Here is a 21,397-nt window from a genome sequence, read left to right as displayed (position 1 = left end):
ACTATCACCCACTTTCTGTAATAGAGCAATTTAATCCATAAAAACATCTGTTCTAACTAATTTCTTAAGTGACTACTGTCAAAAATACTTACTCTTGAACTTAATTCTTTCATTACCCTCTCTCACTCACATTTTCCTTGCTTTACCTTCTCTTGTCAATATATCTACACAAAATCCCTTGTTATATCTCATGTCCTTTTCCAGTTTAGCTCTAGTCAAGGCTTTGGCTTTTTTAGTTCCATCTCTGCACACCCTGGGGAAGTGACTATGTTCTTCTTGGGTACCCACCCCCAAATCCCATTTTTATGCTCCCCTCTTTCTTCCTGAGCTCAGAGAGGAGATCCTGACAGCCAAGCTGCCCTCTACCCTCCTGCATACCTGGTAGATGTCCCAGAGTAATCTGGAAGGATCTGCACCTTAACAGCTGCCCAAATAAGTCGTGCCAAATTTAATTCCTTTTTCTTTTGCAGCCCTCGTTAAAAGAATGGACCAGAGTTTGCTGACTTTGTCCCTAATGCACATTATGACCTCAGCTCCATGAAAATGAACATGTTTAGTCATAAAGTACACGTTCTGAAGCTCATTATTTTCCAGGGAGATTATTTAACCACACCTCACTGATTCCATCCTTCAACTGCCCCTGCCTTTCTGCAGCCTTTATTACACAAGGCTGTATTCAATGCCTGCCTTGGTCTCCCTTTATCTGCTAACTCCCTCTTTTCCCAGCTTCTGCCAGTTTCAGAAGCATCAACACTTAAAGCCAAATGAGCTAAACTCAAGTTTAACCTAATCTAGGTTAAACTTCACCATTAACCTAATCCAGGTTAAACCTAATCACCATTCTAGCACCCTACAGCACACTCCAGGTGCTTCAAGCACAGGCTTATTTTGCAGTGGCACAGGAACTGAAACCAAACCTGAGCCAGGTGTTCACATGAGCACTGTGGTTTGGCAGAAGTGTTGTTCTAGAACATTACTGCCAGGCTACGAATGCCACAGCTCACCCTTCACTTGAGCACCAGCTTTTCTCCTGTGGGGCAGCAACAGCTTTGCTACTTCCAGCCAAAGTTTGACCCTTCCCACCACTGCACCAGAATCAGTGGCTGAATGATGAATTCAATGAGGGAACTAATCAGTGTGAGAATTTATTTGATCATTTCCTTCATCTGTTCCATGACTTGGCATCTGATCACACCAGCAATTAGTAGCTGGGATTTACACTGCAGTCCTACCACAGGAATAGAAACTGTGGCCTCATTAAATCCTATTGCATAGGTTAACTGTATTAGTAGAGCAGTGCCTGTAATACTTATGGCATTAAAATGCTCTTTCAGATTTAGAAACAACTCCATATCTCCATCTGTACTTATCATGCAAAAATAACTGCATCTCCCCTTTTCATGCATTCCTTTCATTTCAGTTTTAATGAAGGAAATCAGATTCCATGCAGTCAGATGTCCTTAGAGGGCAGGGAAGCCTCTTGCAGGAGCTGCTGTGTAATTCCTGTCTTTATTATAGTAGGAAAGAAAATAACTCACTGTACAGTCTGTTGCGTTACTTCCATCTCTTTGCACACAAGGGATGGCCACCCTTACAGTGTATTAGATAACTCTGACATTTTAAGCATAGCAACAACTTTGCTGTCTCAATGGACAAGAGGAAGAGTAAAAAATCCTCTTTCTATAGAGAAAAGTTCAAGCCCTATGGATGAGATACTTTGACTTTTTGCTGCATATTGAAAATGCTACTTACAAAAACTTTATATTTACTATTTTCTCCATAGGCTTTGTTTATGCTGGTTGTATTATTTATTTTTTAAAATTCAAAGAGATTAAATGAGATGGCAGAAGTAAATTAACGATATTGGGTATAATCTCAAGACATTTCTGCTATAACAGAAATTATATTGGTATCTACTGAATGAAATCGTTCCCTCCAATATAACTAAGTTTTAGTTTTTAAATCAAGCTAAGTGCCTGAAATGTTAAGTTCTATGTTTTGTAGTGGAACATATATAAACTGAGCTCTGAAATCACTTAAGAACAATCTATTCCTTAGTCTTCTGAAGGAAGAGCAAGCTTGGATAATTTTTTCTACAGGTGTGATTTATTAGCCATATACTCAAACAGTTTAGAAAACAATCTTGCACTTCCACAGTTGGTATGTGGGGGGCATGGATGAACTGATTATGACTTAATCTTCCCCAAACACTCTATTTCATTTTCTCAGAGCTTGAGTCTGCTCACACCCCTTCAATCATTCTCCACTATAACTTCTCCAGATTCATTCATCACTGGAAAGACTTTTAAAAAAATCCACAAACCCACTCTCCCACCCCTCAAAAATCCACAAACACCAGGTAAATACTCTGAAATTGAAAACACATTAAGTTATTTTTGTCATTCTATTTCAATTCTCAAAATGGTTGTATTTTAAGTACATAAGCCAAAGTACTTTACTGTTTAACCTGTGTTTGTTCCAGTTGTATGTTCATAGAGCTTTCAAGTGTTTACTGCTGTCACATGGCAGCTCTGGGGCTCATCTAACCAAACGTTACCTCTCTAGCAAGGAAAATGTAAACACCTTGACTGAGAATCCCTAAAAACAATGCCGTAGAAACAACTGAAAAAAACACCCATTTTCTACACACAAGTCAATCATTCTACCATTTCTAAAATAACTGTGAGCTCAGAAATATTGTAAGGCAAGCACAAACTTCAGTCCACACTCAAACAGCAAAAACAACATGATGTTTTTTATACAGCTAATCCACGGGTCATAAACACTGGTGGAAATGAGGGAAAACTTAAATACCACACTTCCTGAAATCTGACTAATAACCTAAAAATATAAGGAGAGTTTAATTCTACAAGCTTGTCAGTCTAGTGACTCATGCCATTACAGACTATTTAAGGCTGAAAGGGAACTTTGGAGGTTATGCAGTCTAACATTTGCTCTTAAGCAGGTCCAATCAGATCAGGCTGCTCAGCTGAGTTCCAAAGACCTCCAAGGACTGAGGACTGCAAAAGTTCTCCAGGCATAAGCCCTTTCATTTTGATCATCCTCACAGGGAGTATTTTTTCTCTTACACCTAATCAGAATTTCTTGCATTTTAACTACAACTGTTGTCTCTTTCACTGTGCACAGCTAAGCAAACTTCTCTATATCCTGCCCTTTGTACAGAAAGATAACTATAAAACCTTCCCAAAAGGAAAAAACCCAAAAATGAACAACAAAACCCAAAAAAACCCAAGCTACCACAATTCTAATAACATTAACTTGTATATCCTTCACCTACCAATAAAACCAGAGGTAAAAAAGCTTTTATAATTTTTTCAGTAGGTCCTATACTTCATAAAACAGCTGGTACAGATCTTCCTATGCCTTCCAGATTCCTAACTAATTTCAACTGCACTTCAGCTGTCATACCTCCTCCATCTCTGCATATTTGTACAATATTTCTAGATTCCTTCCAGTGGATCATTTTGCTTTCCCCTTCTCAGTAACTCTGAGTATTTGTCATAAATTCCTCAAAGTATGTGACACGGAATGCAAGCTGCAGTATTGAAAAACACTCAGCATTTCTCCTGCTCTCATGGAAGAGAGCTCCAAGTTCTAAAGAAAGGCCCCTGCAGGATCTTCTTTGCTTTAAGAAAGTGCCATCTTACTTGTATTCAAACAGCACAAGTACAGGCTGGGCAGAGAATGGATCAAGAGCTGCCCTGGGGAGAAGGACCTGGCGGTGAATGGCCAAATGTACCATGGACTGCACCCAAAGCCATGGGGCCAGCAGGGCAATTCTACCCCTCTTCACTCACCTGGAGTGCTGTGTTCAGCTCTGGGAAACATTTAGGTGAGATATTAGGAGGAAATTCTTTACTGAGAGGGTGGTGAGGCACTGGAACAGGTGGCTGTGGAAGTTTTCAGGGCCAGGGAAGATGGAGCTCTGAGCAACCTGGTCTAGTGGAAGGTGTCTGTGTTCATGTCAGGGAGGTTGGTGCTAGATATGTTTTAAGTTCTTTCCAATCCAACCATTCTATGATTCTATGAAATAACACAAAAAAAGGCAATCTGACCTTTCATCATAGCAACAGAACTTTATATATCCTTCCTCTTCCACAAATCAGTTGTTCAAGCACAGAACTGGAACCTCAAATACTCTGTTTTTCAATTAACTTTGAAGATTTGAGAAGAACTAAAATTGATTATGAGTTCAAACACGAAAAGTCAACACAGTAGACTGAATTTTACCAATGAAGACTCAACTGCTACTACCCCAATTTTCTTACTATTGGAATTTTATTGAAATAATCCTTGGGCTTATGTGCAGAAGTACTAATTTCCCATATGACCTGAACAAGAGTGCTTTCCTGCTCCTCAGTCTGCCTCTGGAATGATTCTGTAAAGATTCCATTCTGCAACCTTGTTCTCACCTAAAGCACCAATCCACACACTGCCAACCTTAACTGCAAACTGGAATGAAATACACCTACACACCCCAAGAGATGCATTTTTATAAAATATGCTGAAGAAATCTGACAGCCTTGTAGAATAGCAGCTTGCTACACAAAAATAGTCACCTGGTCTGCCTTTTAGGCCTTCACTTCAGTGATCCCAGAACACTCAAACAGTCCAGAACAGCCTCAGAGTCTAAAAAGCAGCACTGACTTTGATGAAGTAGTTTTCATTCTTGCCAAGACAAACTGATTTAGCCAACCAAAATCAATGCTAGCACATTCACAGGTCCCTGGAGATTACCAATAGGAAAAGACTTTAGGTATGAATTACTGAATCCATTTTATGGTGTATCTAAAAAAAGATATTTATTGTTTTCAAGCGTCAAATTAACATTACTCTAAACACCTTTGACTAGCAGAGAAAATAAATTAATTTCTTCTTCCAAGCTGGTTATAAAATTTCCTTTAAATACTTTGTTATGGTAACTGAAATGAGCACCAGCCTGAAGCAGTTTTTGCTGGGTAGAGAGGTTAAATTTTGAACTGACACAGCTTTTCATTGATACAGCAAACACACCCTCACATCATCTTCTTTAACACAAATCTGAAGGTAACTGAATCACCAGTCCAATACTTTAGACAAGGAAATAATTTATGTAAGCTTTTGTGTGTTTCATCATAACACTAGTCCAGTGTGCTGATTTCACATTCCCATCTGCTTTAACTAAGAGCAAGAATAATTCAAATGACCAGTTCAAAACAAGTCAGTGCAACACATTATTTAAACTTCTGTACATTTTTTCCCTATAAATGTAAAAAACTCTTGACATATGATGCCTCAAGGGTTGCAGACCTAAGAACTGGGCAGAGCAGATGGAAAAGACAAATTTCACATTTCCACTCAATCTGTTTTATTGAAAAAAAACTTCTAAAACAATGCAGGAGGCCTAAGAAGAAGCAACAGTATTTTATCATTTCTGTCCAGCAATTTATTGAGTCTCAAGTTTTCTTATCTCTAGCTTCTGATTCACAAGAAAAATGACCATGTTTCACTAATAGTCACTAAATATTCCAACCAAGAGCAAGAGTGGAACCTGCTGAAATAACTAGTAACTCAAAGTCTGGGTTAAGCCAAAGAGCAGAAAAGGGAAGTAAAAAGATTAATGTTGTAAGCTGTGAATTGTTTATAATTTTGAAGCTAGTTTCTTCAGTTAAAAACTTGCAATAAGATCCTGCCAGAGCTGAGGAAATCAGCTCACTGCAACTGAAAGTAGGCAGTTTCCAACGGCAACTGCAAAAATTTTGTGCCAAATCCAAATTTTCACGTGAATGCCCTATAATTTCAAAAATTACTTACTTTCAGTCCACCCAAAAAAATCAGTGTAACCCAGCCTGACTCAGGCCGCACAGAGACAACTGCTACTGCTGCTCAGCGGTTCAGCATGTTCCAACCATTCCAGAGTTCTCCAAGTGCAGCCTGAGTGGACTACAGCAGTCTGCAGACAACTGAACTGGAGCAAATGACCTAGATTTGTTGTGTGAGATAATCACTTTGCACTTGGATAATTTCACCCAGAAGTTTGTTCATTTTTGTTTAACAGTTGAGTGTGACTGCACTAGTTAAGCCTTCCTACTGATGATTTCTGTGTTTACCCTCAGACAGATTTAATAACATCTTTTCAATTCCTCTGGGTGTTTTATTCCCCATCCTCTAAATTTTATAACTTGAAGCAAAAAGGAATTTTCTTCCAGATGTCTCCTTTCTACCCTGGATGCTTTGGGAAATATATGGGACAAGTTGTTTTTACACCTCCCCCTTTATCACATCTTACTGAAACAAACAGAAATAGCAAAAACATCCACAAGAAATCCTGTAGAGATAGTGATCAAAAACCAAATCCAAGATAACAGATGTTGAGAAGGGAACTTGAATAACAGAAAGTTAAATCCCTGTGGAAGAGGCTGAAGACATGAGTATCAAATTTTCATTATTTTTCTGGACTAGTTTCTAGTATTTGCTATTAGTTTATCCTGCAATATCCAACTGAGCTTCTGTTTTAAAAAATATGAAAAAAAGGCTACTCAAAGAATTTCAGGACAGCATTCCCTCTAAAAGACCCTTATCAGTTTATCAAAAAAGGGTTTCTGTTCTGAGGATAGTGTGTGTCTCCAGCTGGCATTTTGTAAGAAGTTGTACAACCAGAGCACACAGATGTAGATGCCCATGTAAAAAATGCATATCTACTTTGCAGTTCTCTACTTTAGGAGAAGCCTTAATTGCTAATAATAACACCAATACCTGGTCTATAAAAGTTAAGAAAATGAATTATGAACCTGATGATGAATTTTGCCTGCCTTGATATAATATCTAAAGTACTCTGAAAAGCTTTTAAGGCACTGATACACTTATTCTGGCTTGAGCCAACAAAAAGGTGCTTAACAAGCATACTTTTCAGGTTTTGTTGGTGGTAAACAATATCTAGCTTATCCACCATAATCAATGCAATCTGAAGTCCTTTGTCTCAGTCAAACAAATACAATTCCAGAAACAACTGCTAAATAAACTGAACTACTGAGCCATCTGTGCTTCAGTTGTATCAGCATTTTGGGAGACAAACAAACCTGATACATGAGTTGTTCTGTAGAACAGCAATGAACCAACTGTTTCCTAGCTACAGCTTCTAGAAGCCCATGCTACAATCCCAGCTTCAAAGATGTGCGAAACACTGTTATTGAAAACAGTTGTTCTCCCCCCACAAAAATGCTTCACCTGTGTAAGATTTGAGTGAGAAATAATGTAACCCACTCACTACTTGCACTAGCAAGGGATGAAACAGGAATGAAGGGCCCAGTTGTGCAGCTTTTCTTAGCTCCTAGGAATTCCCATTTATAAGTCTGGTCCAAAACTTCCATTTATAAGTTTGTTTCTTAGTTAGGCAACAGCTCAGAGTAATGGCAGCAAATAGTTCTGACAGAATAGGCTGCTGCAGACAAATGTATCATTGCTCTCTGTTCAGATTAGCCCTTTAACTCATGAATGTTAATGCATGAAATATTCTGGATGACAAACTGAAACAGCCAATGACTAGACACTTCCCAAACTGTCCCTGCTTAGAAAGATTGTCAGAATTCAGAATTAAAGTTAAAATGCTTTAGTTACAGCATCAGGACTCACCTGTCAGCCCTGATATGGAGGGGACAAACATAAATGAAAGCCTTTAACCATTAATTCTAAAGATTTGCAGATCAATCTGATGACTTTATACCTTAAGTGGACATAAGCCTTATGTTCCCCCTGAAGAGTTAAGCACTGCATCTATTGCAGACAGTGCAGTGTCCATTTTCAAAGGCCTAAAAGGATTGGATTTTTGATTGCAGAAATGATTGGCCAGACTTCATGTTTTACCAGTGTATTTTAGATGATGTGATTTGCATGATACCTATTCTAAGAATATACTAAGCAGAAGATATTCCAGCTCACATGGGTGCCAGACAATTGCTAAAGAGGAGCCATCAACCATACATAAACCAGGAATCGGAGCATTAATTCTGTCTCAGTAATCGACCATCAGCAAACTGACAACAGATGACACAATGAAAACAGAAAAATCTACAAAACTATACCTGTTCCTGCAAAAAGGAATTTTTTTCCTCAAACTTAACATGTCAGAAACTGCTCCAAAAGTTAAGCAGCTGAGCAAAGGATCCCAGCCATTGCCATACATTCTGCATTGAGTTCTTTACTGCCAATTAAAACACTTTCAGTTTCTGGAAGAGCCCCACATCAAGTTCTGCATTAAACTGCTCAGGACATGTTGTCCAAGGAATGAACAGGAAGTGGATGTTTTCCTTTGAGGCAAACACACGGCGCCAGCTACTGGGTTTCAGTTTCAATAGATGCCAGCTTGATAGTTTGAATTCTCTGCATGATCTAAAGAAACAATAAGTAAAAACCCCTGCAACAATAATAAATGTGAATTCTCAAAGCTCAGGTTGTACTGTACCAGGAAGAGATGAGAGAATCAACAGGAAGATGAGTGTATCTCCCAAAGATTATTGCTATGGTTAAAAGTTCCCTGAATTTAAGTGCTTTAATTGGGGCTTAGCACCATAAGCAGGAATTACCTCTCCAGAAACTGAACAAAAGATATGTCCAAGGCAATATCAAGTGTTCTATCAAATCCAAAGCAATGAAGCTTAGCTTCTAAACAGGTCTTCCTATAAGATTAACAGCCATTATTTTCCTGTGCACAGCAAATTTACATTTTCTTCATTCAGCTATGTATAAAAAAATATGAAATGTCAAAAGCAGCATTAATGAGTTCTAGAAGTTTTGTGCCTTCATGCAGAGTTTTGTTGACATGATGAAGCAGTTGGTGATTGGAGTCATGCAAAAACAAAACATGGAAGCAAAAAACTAGATCAGAAAAGCTTTTTTACATCCATAAAATAAATGCTGCTTTCTAAGCAGTATATACTTAAAAATATATGCATTATCAACTACTGAATGGCTTCTAAACCAATTATACACACTTGGCATATTCAACTTCACTGTAATACTTTCCTTAAAACTTATAAATATTGGTATTGCACTTTTAAATTTGAAATAATCCTCCTACAAAAGTTAAGCTATTTTCTCCAGGAATTACTGTTGAAAATGCTTTAGTAAATAGAGTCTATTGACTTGTCACAGAAATGGAACTAAACTGTATCTCATGTTACACTCTAATTAGAGGACCCTATTTTGAAAGTAATTATATTTACTGTCATTATGCCCAAGATAAATTTAAATAACAGACAATTACTGCTTTAATCACGAGCCAAATTAAAGTTTTTTAAACTATGCTAAATATCCATGACTTTAACCAAGAAACAGTTAACACCATTACTGAAGTTATTGAGAAGTCAGCAATCCAAGAAATAAAGATTCTCACAAATGCCTCACTTGAGTACAAAGGATTCTGTGGGGTTTTTTGTGACTTTGTTTGATTTTTCTTAATACAGGGCACAAACAGAAATGCAGATCTCATCTCACAGGAACTCTCCTGGCCTCTTTTTTATTGGACTCGAAATCTTCTACTTTCAATTGCATTACATGAATCAAGCACTGGAAGTATTTTTGAGCAAACAGAAAAATACTTTTTAAACATTTATTGCCTATGGTATTTGCTTTCATAGTGTCATTAACAAATCAGTTTAAATGAGAGATGCTGATGGTAACTGTTCTATGGACAGCTCTCTGTCTATTGTCTCAAATGGCCTAACAGCTCATCTTTCCTGCTTGAAGCTAATCACTAATTTATAGGTCACAAGTGTGTTAAAAAGCAAGTTCATAAATGACCAGAGTTTGGGAAAAGAAAGAATCAGTCATCCAACAATAATTATCAAGACTTGATCTTAGCTCATCAGAAACTCCGAGCACACAATTTTGTTGTATAAAGTGACTCAGAACATTCTCTGAACTTTGGCTGGAAGTGTGACAGGGCAATCTCCAGAACACCTATCTAGTGATGTTTTGGTCTGCTCAGCTCATTAGCCACAGCATGCAATTACTCTCTTTGATTTCCAAAGCATAGCTGAAGGCTAAGGAAAAGGATTTCACCATTTCCCTTCTGGCCTGTAACCACTGAGGAAGGCAGCAATGTCTGTAAGCAAAGACAAAACTGCAGACCATATTCTAATTCTTGGTGCAGCAAGAAAGACACAAAAATTCTTTCTTTGAAGAAATGCAATGCCCTTGGCAAATCTATCTGAACTGAGCTATGGAATTACACTGCATAAGAAATACTAATAAAGAATGTAAAAATGGGCAAAGTGCTAAGAGCACCAAATCCCAACTCCCTCAAGCTACTTCAAAACCATATTCATGTGCATTATGAGTTTTCAAAACCATATTTTTCTTTCCCTTCCTACTGTCCCTCATCAGAATTTCAGTTGCTTTTGGGAAAACAAATTATTTGCTACCCTAGTCTTTATTAAAAAGAGAAAAAAACAAAACCGACCCCCCCCAAAAAAAACAAAACCAAAAAAACACACAAAACACACATAAGTACATTCCAATCAAACAGAGAATTAAGACAAACACTGTAGCTTGTTCAATAGGACTTATTAGTACTGACTCCATTCCAAGTCAAAAGAGCAACACTACATAATAGCAGTTCCTTAACCATTTAAATGAAGGTATTGTTTCCTTCCCCATCTGTGCCCTGTGACTGTAGAATTTGCCATCACTGGTCACAATCAACATAGGCTTTAACACCAGTACACTACAAAAAGAAGTCAATCCCCTACCCCGCACCCAATAAAAGTTTAAAATTCACTTTAATACAAGCTGTACTGATTTGTACCTAACCCTCCTCATAATGAGCTAAAGCAGAAGAACATCTAATTGTTCAAAACTGCTGAAACTGCAACTTGTAAGAAAAACAACTGTTGTATAACCAACTGGTCAGTTATTGGCACTTATTAATTCCAGCTCATGCTTTTGTCCTAGCAATAGATCTGTCTATGGAAATGACAACTGCTTCTTTCCACAGAATTGTACTGTGAAATCCAACATTTATTTTACTATGGAGGGGGATGAAAAATTAGGGATAATTTAACACAAACCTTCAACTAGAAGTGGGAAAGTTAGGTAGAAAGAAGTAACTTTGCTCACACTTTTGTGTGGACACATATTCAGAAGTTCAAACAAGCATTAACATGAAACCATAAAAAACATTCAACTGATGCTTTACATAAAACTGGATCCCCATGACTTCAGCAATACAATTATATACATCCCCTGGTTTTCTGCATCTTTCCTCAATTTTCTCTTCTGACCTTTAATCAGGCATAAAAATTCTTGGACATGAGAACTCTCAGTTCACAATGCTCTCCTTGAACTTAAGTAGAATATTTGATCTTCAAATCCTGATATATTACCAGCTGAGCCTGTGGTCCTTCAGAAAAACCACAGAGAAGTTGTTTGGTCTATTGAGAACTATCCAAAGGAATCCTTATTTATGCATTTTGACACTGCTGCGAGATCCACTCATTCAGGATTTTTTACTTATCTGGCCTGCATGAGTCACCAATGCCATGGTACCCAAGTCAACATTCACTGCACGATCTTCACATCTAAGTCAACTTTCCACATATTATTCCAAATGGATACAGATCCATACCACTGCAGAACTGTTCTCTTGGAGTTTTAGAAAGCTTAGCTCATCTCCTGTTAGCCTTCTGTTGAAGTCAAAATTAGCTAACTGAGCTAGGCTTGAAAAACAAGGATTTAATAAAGATAAAACTGACACAAGAGGGAAAACTGTGGTTAGAATAAAGGAGGGCAGAAAGAAGAAGAGCAGTAGTAGAATTAAGTATTTTCCTCACACCACCAAATTCTCTGCTTGTTATTCATAACCTATTCCCAACTTTGACTGTCATACTCAGGAATGCATATGCTGTATACCACAAACTTGGACAAAACAGGATATATTTCAGAGATAAAATTTGCTTTCAATTTAGGGAATGGAATACATTAGTACATCAGCAAAAAGAAAAAAGATTAAATTCAATGTTTTATTATCTGGTCTTAATAACTACTTTTTGCAGCAAACACCCATGAGGCACAGGACAAATCCGCACAGTAAGAACAGCCCAGACAGAATCAAGTAAGTACTTAACTTGGGTTTTAAGCATAGAAAGGTCAATTATGAATCACTTAGGCAGTATGTTAAAGCCACCAAGATTTTCAGAGCACAGACACGAACTCAATGAATAAAATCACCATAGCCTGACATCAACATCCCAAAGAAAATATTACATTTAGCAGTTCCAGATTCATGATCATTCAAATGATCACAGCTGGAATGAGCTCTATTTACATTTCAAATTGAAATGGCTGAAGAATCAGTTCTATCTGTACCTTCACCAAAAAAAAAAGGGAGAGATTTGAGAATCCTGGGATGTTCATTCAGTCAGTGAGTCACACATTCCATCACAATGCCAGGTTTGCAGGCAAGTTTGGTACTCCATGCTGCTCCTGTGAACTACTTAAGAACTGATGCACAAACTATTAATATCTTTGAATAATTCTTTGCCACATCTCCTCAGACTCTCTTGGATCAGACTGGGGAAATTAATTAGCCATCCTGAAGAAGTGGTTTTCAACAACCTCATGCATTTTATTCTGCACACTACCAAGAAGTGGCAGCTGTGCTGTGTTTTTCTGAAAGTTTTTCTAGTACATTCCTGGGATTTTGGTTAAGAGCAACTCCACCATGAAAATGGAACCTGCTAATGGCAGGTTACAGTAGCAAACAATTATCTTGTCCCATAAAAGAAGGATGTAGGTCATCATGTTAAAATTTGCAAAATGTAAATTGAACACCAAGTTTAATTAGAACTATGGAGTAAAACAAAATTATCTTTACCAATCACACTTCAGCAGACTCAACAGTAATCAAGTGGAAAATAACACAACTCCTAGAATCTGCAGATGAAGACAAACCCTCATAGTAAAAGTGCTGGCGAAACACTGGGGAGTTACAGAGATTCCAAGGGAGTTACAGAGATATCCAAGAGGCCCCAGAGGGAATAAGCTCAGTCCAGCAGCTCCCAGATCAGGGCTAGCTCTGATATGCTCCTGGACAAGCTAGGGAGGTAGAGCTGCCCTGCACTGTAATCCAGACAGGCTTCCAGGCTGTCACTCAAGAGCAGGAAACCTGTTACCTGACCAGAGGCAATTCAGGTATCAATGTAGCCATAATAAGAATGTGCGCTTCAGCATTCAGCATGATGAGATAAGGGGAATTTCAATGTATCCATTATATGCCTTATCTGTAAATCAAGTAATCCTCTCATATATAGCAACCATTTAAGCACACACATTTCATTTAGTTTGTAACTGAAGGTGTAATAGTCATTGGAATGGACACTGAAGAGAACAGAGGTTATCCCCAAGAATTAAAAGCTATTTATTACTCCATGTTAATCTCTCTTCTTTCAGATATGTTTAAGTCTCTTCTCTTTTTCACAACACTTAACTATACCCCTGACTACTGCTTCTTGTTCAAAAAGGTACTTCTAGACAATTTTTTTTAATTTTAGCCTCCATAGTTAGTTTAGCAATAGTCAAGTTTTATGCATTTCTCAAGACATGTATTCAAACTTCACTATATCCCAAAGAACTGCAGATTGCAGCATCACAGTTTTGTCAGGAACACACAGGTGGTCACTGTTGTCTAGATGAATAATTGGAGGTCCTCCAGGAATCTGGTTTTGTTATTTAAAAAAACAAGACTCCACACCAGAAATGCCTATGAGGCCACTTTCTACAGACATCCATTTCACATCCTACCATAACTTCAACCTCCCAGTCCTCTGAGCAGCAAAAATCTGGTGCTTCCAGCTTTTTTGCCTGTCCTATCTTCTTATGGTATTAGGTTAGTTGATTTACCAAACTTAAATGTAAGCAGCAGTAGGTTTAGGAAACGATGTAAGCGATTAAATCAGCTCATGGAAGTGGGAAATTTTCAGTTAAGCTATGGGAGATGAAATTACTTCAGAACAAACATTTACTGAAGCCTCTCCTACAAATCTAAGTTTATCTTTCCAAAAACTTTATGCCTAGTGAATAAAAGAAATTCTACTTCACCTCAGAAATCTACTGCTGATTGGAAATGCTATGTGCACATGCTGATAGAGAAGTCCTTTCTAAGCAAATGCAGAGTTTATCTAATTCCACTGGGGAAGAAGGGTAAAGAAAAAGAAAAAGAGCAAACACTGTTCATATTAAGAAATTCTGTAGGTTTAATGCAACTTACTCTTCTTCTAACTAGTACTTTTAACCCACTCCCTACCTTGAGGGAGGTAAATTTCTTTCAGCTGCGTGGGTCCTCCTCACCCATTAAACTGCACATTTGATTCAGTTGTTCCCATGGAAGTTCCTGCTTTCTTGAGGAATTTTAAAAATTTGAGTGGATGTACGTGGGAAGAGTGCAGAATTCCTTCAATCCCTTAGATTCCTGTAGGCATCTCTGAAGCTAACATATGCTGGCTATATTAAAAAGGAAGACATCAAAGAAAGCAAACAGTAAAAACTACTTTTTAATCTAGTCATCATAAAAATAGCTGACACTGTACTTGCTGGCATAACACACTAGATACACTATTCCAGGAGAAATTTACATTTACCAGGAGAAATTTACATTTACCATAAAGAAAAAGTTGACACTGTTGTAAGTTGAGAAATGTAGACACTAATATCACATATCTTACAAAAACAGAAATAAGACTTACATGGCTATTTAAACTATAAAAAAAATCTTTCATATTTTAATCAAATAGAAGTCACCAGTATCTTTCAAATACAGACTGGCAACACTGAGATCTCTTTTGCTAAGCAACAAAGCAGTATCACTTGGCATTGTCTGTCTCATTGGCACCCCTCAGAACTACTCTTTCTGTGAAAAGTTTTTTTCTTGAAGACAGTACCTTCAGGAGAATGCAAAATCCCTATGTAGAAAAACATGTAATGCAAATGGAGACCCTTGCTTCTGTTCCTGTATCCTTTCTTTGTCCAGGAATTGTTGAAGTGGAAGAAACATTCACATTCTTCTTGGTACTTACTAGCCAAACCTCAGATTAAAAAAAAAAACAACTTAGGACTCCACAGACAGAACCTCCACAGCTTATTACACACAAGTGAAGAAAAGTCCAGTCTGGTTAGGGGGGGGTTAATTCCTACAGTCCCACTGATAACATCCATTTATATTATTATTTTTGGAGCACCCAGGGTCACCTAGTTTGCATTTCAAGCCGTGCCATTCAGATATGAAACAAAATCAGAGGTCAAACCCTTCATGTGGTAATTGGTGGCAAAACTGCAAGAGCATAGTTAAAGGCTGTGTTGTTTCCAAACAAATAATGAGGAAACAAGACTAGAACAAGAAACAAAACAAATGAGAAGCTGGGAAACAAAAGTTTCAGGAAGAGGGACAAGGAAGAATTTTATGAAGATGCAGACTGTAAGATATATGACTGCCTCCCCCATTCCAGGGAGAGGAAATTTATGCCACTGCAAAGTTTATATAAGTAAAATTCCTGAACATTAAATCATACTTAGAGCAGGAAAGCAGCAGGGAGCAGAAGCCATGTAACTGATAAGGAAGAAAGTCAGAAAGAACATAGAGCACAGAACAGATACTTTCTTGAGAACTCTAACTACCAAAGCATGATTTGCCTTCACATATTTCATTAATCTCAGAACTGAGAATGTGAAGTTCCAGCTGAGGCTTCTCCTACATTCAGATGTTTACAGAGTTCTGTTGCCCCTCCTTAACGTGCATTTCCTGTGATACAGTAAAACTAAACTCATTCTTGTACTCTTCCCTTCCCTGAAGGCACCCCCTCTATTTCATTTACCTTACCAAAACTGACCGACCTGCACCTCTGTGAAACTTACAAAAAATCAGACAGAAAAAAAAATGCACAAACCACTAGGAAGGATAAGGATCAGTCAAGACTTGCTTATATAAGCTTTGTTTCCACAGGAAGCCAGCCTAGGAGTTTACTAGCCCACTAGTCTGTCAAGGAAAGAAAAAGGACTGAAAACATTTGACTTCTTGTAGGTTGTTTAACAACTGAAGTCACAATACATACTTGGAAGTGTGAGAAAAGTATGAATAAGATTAGATCACAAACCAACAGAAAACACTCAGAGTTGATTCAACTTCTACATCAGAAGCAGTTCTACAATGTGAGAGTACTCAAGGATTGCAGGTTCCTTTTACAATAATCATCTAACTCCAGTAAGTATCTCTCTTTTGAGGATGTCTGCCTCATTAGTTAGATCACAGACTTCAGCTTCTTTACTGCAGCAGCATCAAACCTCTTTGAGTAGCAGATGGAACCAAGTATTTGACTGGGCACTGAAGCAGATGAGGAGTGATCACATAAATCCATTTGCTACACGAGTTGCAGTGACACTCAGGAACAGTGGGAATACAGAAAAACTTTCTAATTAGCACTGCAGTGAACTTGTAGATAGAAAACTGAACCAAGACAATGCCACAGCCTTAAAGCTTTTGCCTCAGCAAAAGATACACAAGGAACCAATAATTATTAGCATGCAGTGAATTTTCTAGACATAGAAACCATTTAAAAGCAGGAGGAAAATCCAAATATGCTGCTGACACACACTGCAAGTCCCCAAATCTGCGAAGATATTAGACATACCAATGTATTACCCAACTTTATTACACATACACAGGTACACAACCCTTAGCAAACAGCTGAAGTGGGATAATTACATTGCTCCCAGTTATTTCCTCTAGAACTTTATAGGCAGAGCATGTGAGTGCATAGCCACTTTGATGCAAAGTCCAGAAGCTTAGCTGGAACTGTCAGAGGAGACTATTCAGGCTAAGCTGTTGGACTTTGTACTAAAGCAGCTGGAAGTACTTGCACACTTTTCTTTCTGCCAGGAGCACTACGAGTTTGAAAGTTGACAACTGGAGTAGAAAGAACCTAAATCATCACGGCGAGTTGTGTCAGCATGTGTCAAGCTCCCAAAGACAATCATTAACTTGTTTGGAGATCAAAATAATTACAGGCAAATTAGATGTACACCTCTGCTCTGATGTAACAGCTCCCAGACAATCTTCCTGAACAGTAAGGATTCACTGAAGCAGGATGTTACCTTTGTGTAGTTTTTCCCACAAACCTCAGTGACAAGAGAAGGCGAATGAGGACAGAATGCAGGTTTCCAACCCCGCCGTGTACCTGAGGAGCGCTCAGCCATCACACAGGTGTCCGCTGTTCCCGAGCACTCGCCCTGACTAGTTATCAACACACTTCCCAGAAGGTTAATGAATTAAGCCTCAGCACACCCGGTGGCTTAGCATCACCCTATTAAGGATGAGCCCTGAGGCACAGAGGGGAAGGATAACCAAACCCAGGCCACAAATCCACACAAGATCAGGGACCGGGATCCTGCCTGTCAATCCTTTAAGTTTCCGTGGTGACACGGAATGACTCCAGCGGCATACGCGAGGGGCTGCCGGGGCAGGAGGGAAGGAGGAAGCCGAGGAACCGAGAGGCCCCGAGGAGGGGGAGGGGGCCCTGGGCTCCGCGCGGAGCTCAGCCCACGGCCGCGGAGCTCAGCCCGTACCCGCCCAGGCCGCGGCTCCCGCCGCCCCGGGCCCATCCCGAGGGCTACGCGCACATCCATCCCTCCCCTCCCTCCTCCGCCCGCGCCGCCGCCGCCGCCGCCGCCTCCTACCTTGGCCACGTAGTCCTTCACCTCATCCAAGTCTCCGTTTTTGAGGGCCCACATGAACTCCTTGTCGGACATCGCGGCCGCCGGGCGGGGGGACGCGGGCGGGCGAGGCGGCGAGGGGCCGGCGGCAGCTGCCGGGAGCGCGGGCGGCGGCGCGGGCGGCGGGAGCCCCTCCCCGGCTGCCGGGCGGGGCGGGGCCGGGCTCGGCGCAGCGCGGGAAGGCGCGCGGGCAGCGCGGGGCGGGGCCGGGCCGGGCACGAGGCAGCGCGGGCGGTCCCGCCGGGCTGAGGAGCGGCTTCACTCGCGCGCGGCCGCGCTTCCGCTTCCGGTGCCCGGCCCCCGCTCCGCCGCGACGCCCACGCGGGACGGCGGCACGCGGGGCGCAGGACGCATGCGCGCGCTGCCGGCATCTCCGAGTTCCCCGGGATACCGCGGGGGGAAAGGGAGGGCGAGCAGGGAGGGCTGCGCATGCGCCCTGAGCCCCGCCCGGGCCCCGCGGTTACCATGGAAACGCGGCCTAGGCCGGGCCCGCCGGGACCGAGCCGTGCCGAGCTGGGCCGGGACGCGAGATCCGCCCTCACAGCCTGTTCCCGCTGCGGGAACCACGTGTCTGAATAGCTGTTCTGCAAACCCCGAGGCGCTGAGCTGCGGATAATTATCATAATGCTTCCAAAGCAGCAGCGGGGAGACATGAAAGGAAGGATGTGGTGGTTAATTAATATGTTGGCACTCGGCGGTTGCATCTGTTTAACGAAGCCACATGTTTTGCGTATGGAACATGCAGCCTGCTGTGTGACTCAGGCTTGTCTGCCAACAGGCAGCCGCTCTCCCTAATCCCCCCTGGCAAACAGCATCCCAAACATCCTCGGAGCTGGAGCTGCTCTGCAGTGCCTGTAGCCGGTCTGAATCACAGAGCAGTTCGGTTGAAGAGACCTCTGGGATCATCCAGTCTGACCTGTGACCCAGCACCACCACCATGCCTGCCAGACCATGGCACTGAGTGCCACATCCAGGCTTTCCTTGAACTCCTCCTGGTGACTGGAGGCAGTACGAAAACACACAGGTTAGGAAGAATTTCCTCATTGTGAGGGTTGTGAGGCACTGGGATGGTTACCCAAGTGTGAGAGGTAACTGCTCACTTTGAAAATTTAAAAAGGTTTGTTAAACCTTAACAAAAACATAACAAAGGTCTACATAAAGAAAAAACAACAGCACCAGGAACTGCCCTCTTGCACACCATGCAGCCAGTTCCTCTTTAAGATGGATGCTCAGGCTTTTATACCCCTGGGGGGTTGCATCAGCCAGCCCTGGCCCCTCCCAAAGTCTGTCAGTCAGCTCCTCTTTGCCATTTATCAGTGGAGATACTGATGTAGGTCAGGTACTGACCTACTTGCTTGTAACTGGATTGGAGGCTCAGGAGTTGCCGTGCTGCCCCCCTGAGCACCCCCAAGCTTTTCCATTCCCCACTGCCCCATGCCAGGGACACCTGTGCAGCCTCTTTGTACCTGTCCTGGACAGCCCAGGCTGTCCGATGGCAACAGTACAGGGGGGAAAGGGAACTGTGGGGAGAACAGAGGACATCTAAACTGCAATAACATAACTGTACATCACTAAAGCTTTTCTTAATATTCACACAATAGTGATCTTTTAATTGTGAGAGCCAATCATCTCATTATCCATCTATAACACCAAGGAAGTTAACAGATGCCCCATCCCTGGAAATGTCAGGACCAAACTGGATAGGGCTTGAAGCAATGTGGTCTAATTTAAGTTGTCCCCGTTCATGGCACAGGGCTTGGAGCTAAACATATCTTTCAGCTCCTTCCAACCCAAACTATTCTATGATAATGAGTTCAAGTGTAGGGAGAACTGTGCCTTTTCTGTGCCCAGTTACACCCATTGAGATAAAATGCAACTTTCTCCTTACTGATTAAGCTCTGTTTTGAAGTCCTACCTTACTGCTAAAGTGTCCCAATCTGTTTTAATAAATAAATTGTAATTCATTGTTGCAGTCCATTATACACTGTTGGTATTCTATAGTGTATCCACTTGTATAAATCATAAATACAGTACACAAACAGTCTAGAATAAAAGATAATCTAATTAATTCAGCTATCCACCTAAAAAAACCAAACCAAGCCAACAAAACCCAAAGAACAAACAACATAAAAATCCAAGAAGGAGACTTGAATACATATTGGTCCCATTGCAGGTTTGATTTAAAATCACGAGTTTGATCTCATACTTGCTATATTCCCTTTGTGTAATCCTGAACAATTCGTACACAACAGCTGTTAGTTCAGCAACAACAGCCAAACAGTAATATAAAATACCCTCATATAGAACTCAGTCTGTTGAGGAGAAAATAATAAAGGTGACAGATAGCAGCCTAGATATAGTTATGGAACTGACACAAGAGTGACAAGTGAAAATTGAACAATTGATTTTCTTTCTGTTTATTAGCTTGTATTTATACTGAAGGAAGAGGGAGTGGAAAGGAAAAGGAAAGAAGAGTTATTTTTTTCCTTCCCAAGGTCAAGTGAAGCTTGCAGACAGGGATACCCAACAATTATTGACTGTATTCATTGTGGGACTTGAAGCAGGAGGGGAAGCAGACAAAGTCAGACACACACCATCAGTTCTTTGGTGCTTGTTCATGGATCCCAGTGAGTCTGGGCCTCAGAAAGTCACTTGGGGCTAGCCCTGGTGGTGGGGAAGGGTGTCAGTCTATGGAAATGTGTCTTCCCACAGAATGGAAATGCCTTTTCCTTGGACACCGTAAACACAATTAGCAATTTCTAAGCAAGGGACTGGCTCTGAAAACTAAACCAGGGGATGATTCAATGTTGACAAATACTCTCAGCCAAATCAGAAGGTGAATAATGGTTTGGAAGTTTCACCCTTAATACATAACCAGGCTGGACTTATTTATTAACACAGAGTAATAACCTTTTGGCTATAGGTTTCCTTTCTTTCATTATTATAATTTTCATTGTTTATTTCCCATTGAAGTGCTGCTGTAGGCACACAGTTTGTGGTGATTGGTAGTGGGGCTGTGGCTGAGCCTCATCCCCAGTGTGCTACAGCTGTGCAGGACAGGTGAACAGCATTGAGGGTAATGAGCCATGGAGTGCCCAGGGGCACTGCCCAATCACCAGAGGGAACAGAGGGCACACAGGTGCAATGCATGAGTGTGAGGGGTATAAAAGTTGGGCTAAAGAACAAGAAGAGTGGATGCTTGTAGCCTTCTGAAGTGGTATGGTGTTACTCTGTTTGGGTAAGTCCTTAAAGCCTGAAATTGTATGGTGATACTCTTTGTATTGTGCCCGTCTCAACTGTGATATGCTGCACCTTTTACTTACAAGAGTGTGCCTGTAAGTTACTGTTACATTATTTTATTCTCCGTGATTAAAGCAAGCTGAAATCTTGTCTTCACTCAAGACAAGTTTCCTTTTATTTCTATAATCTTATCTATATTTTCAAGAGCAGGCCATAGGAAAAAGAAGTTCAAGAAATTATCTTTTGATAATCTGTTATTTCTTTAAATCAAAGTCATAAAATTCTAGACACACAAGACTAATTTAGGTTGGAAGGATCCCCTGGAGGTTATACCTGATCTAATCCCTGCTCAAAGCAGGGCTAATTTGGATGTGGCTGCTCAGGGCAACCAGTCAAGTTC

At 40.6% G+C, this 21,397-nt stretch overlaps 1 protein-coding gene across 1 annotated transcript in view; it reads right to left on the bottom strand.

Moving 5' to 3' along the window:
• The window catches only part of MTPN (myotrophin), a 31,112-nt gene extending 13,240 nt beyond the window's left edge, over positions 1-17,872 (bottom strand). Inside the window, exon 1 of the mRNA XM_036400722.2 lies at positions 17,722-17,872. Coding sequence (XP_036256615.1) covers positions 17,722-17,793 — 72 coding nt within the window. The 5' untranslated portion in view covers positions 17,794-17,872. The remainder of the gene's footprint in view (positions 1-17,721) is intronic.
• Between the last annotated feature and the right edge of the window lie 3,525 nt (positions 17,873-21,397).

The sequence above is a fragment of the Molothrus ater genome, chromosome 5 (assembly GCF_012460135.2).
Source record: "Molothrus ater isolate BHLD 08-10-18 breed brown headed cowbird chromosome 5, BPBGC_Mater_1.1, whole genome shotgun sequence".
Taxonomy (NCBI): domain Eukaryota; kingdom Metazoa; phylum Chordata; class Aves; order Passeriformes; family Icteridae; genus Molothrus; species Molothrus ater.
Note: the sequence above shows the minus strand (reverse complement) of the source record. Positions and strands in the feature narration are given on the sequence as shown.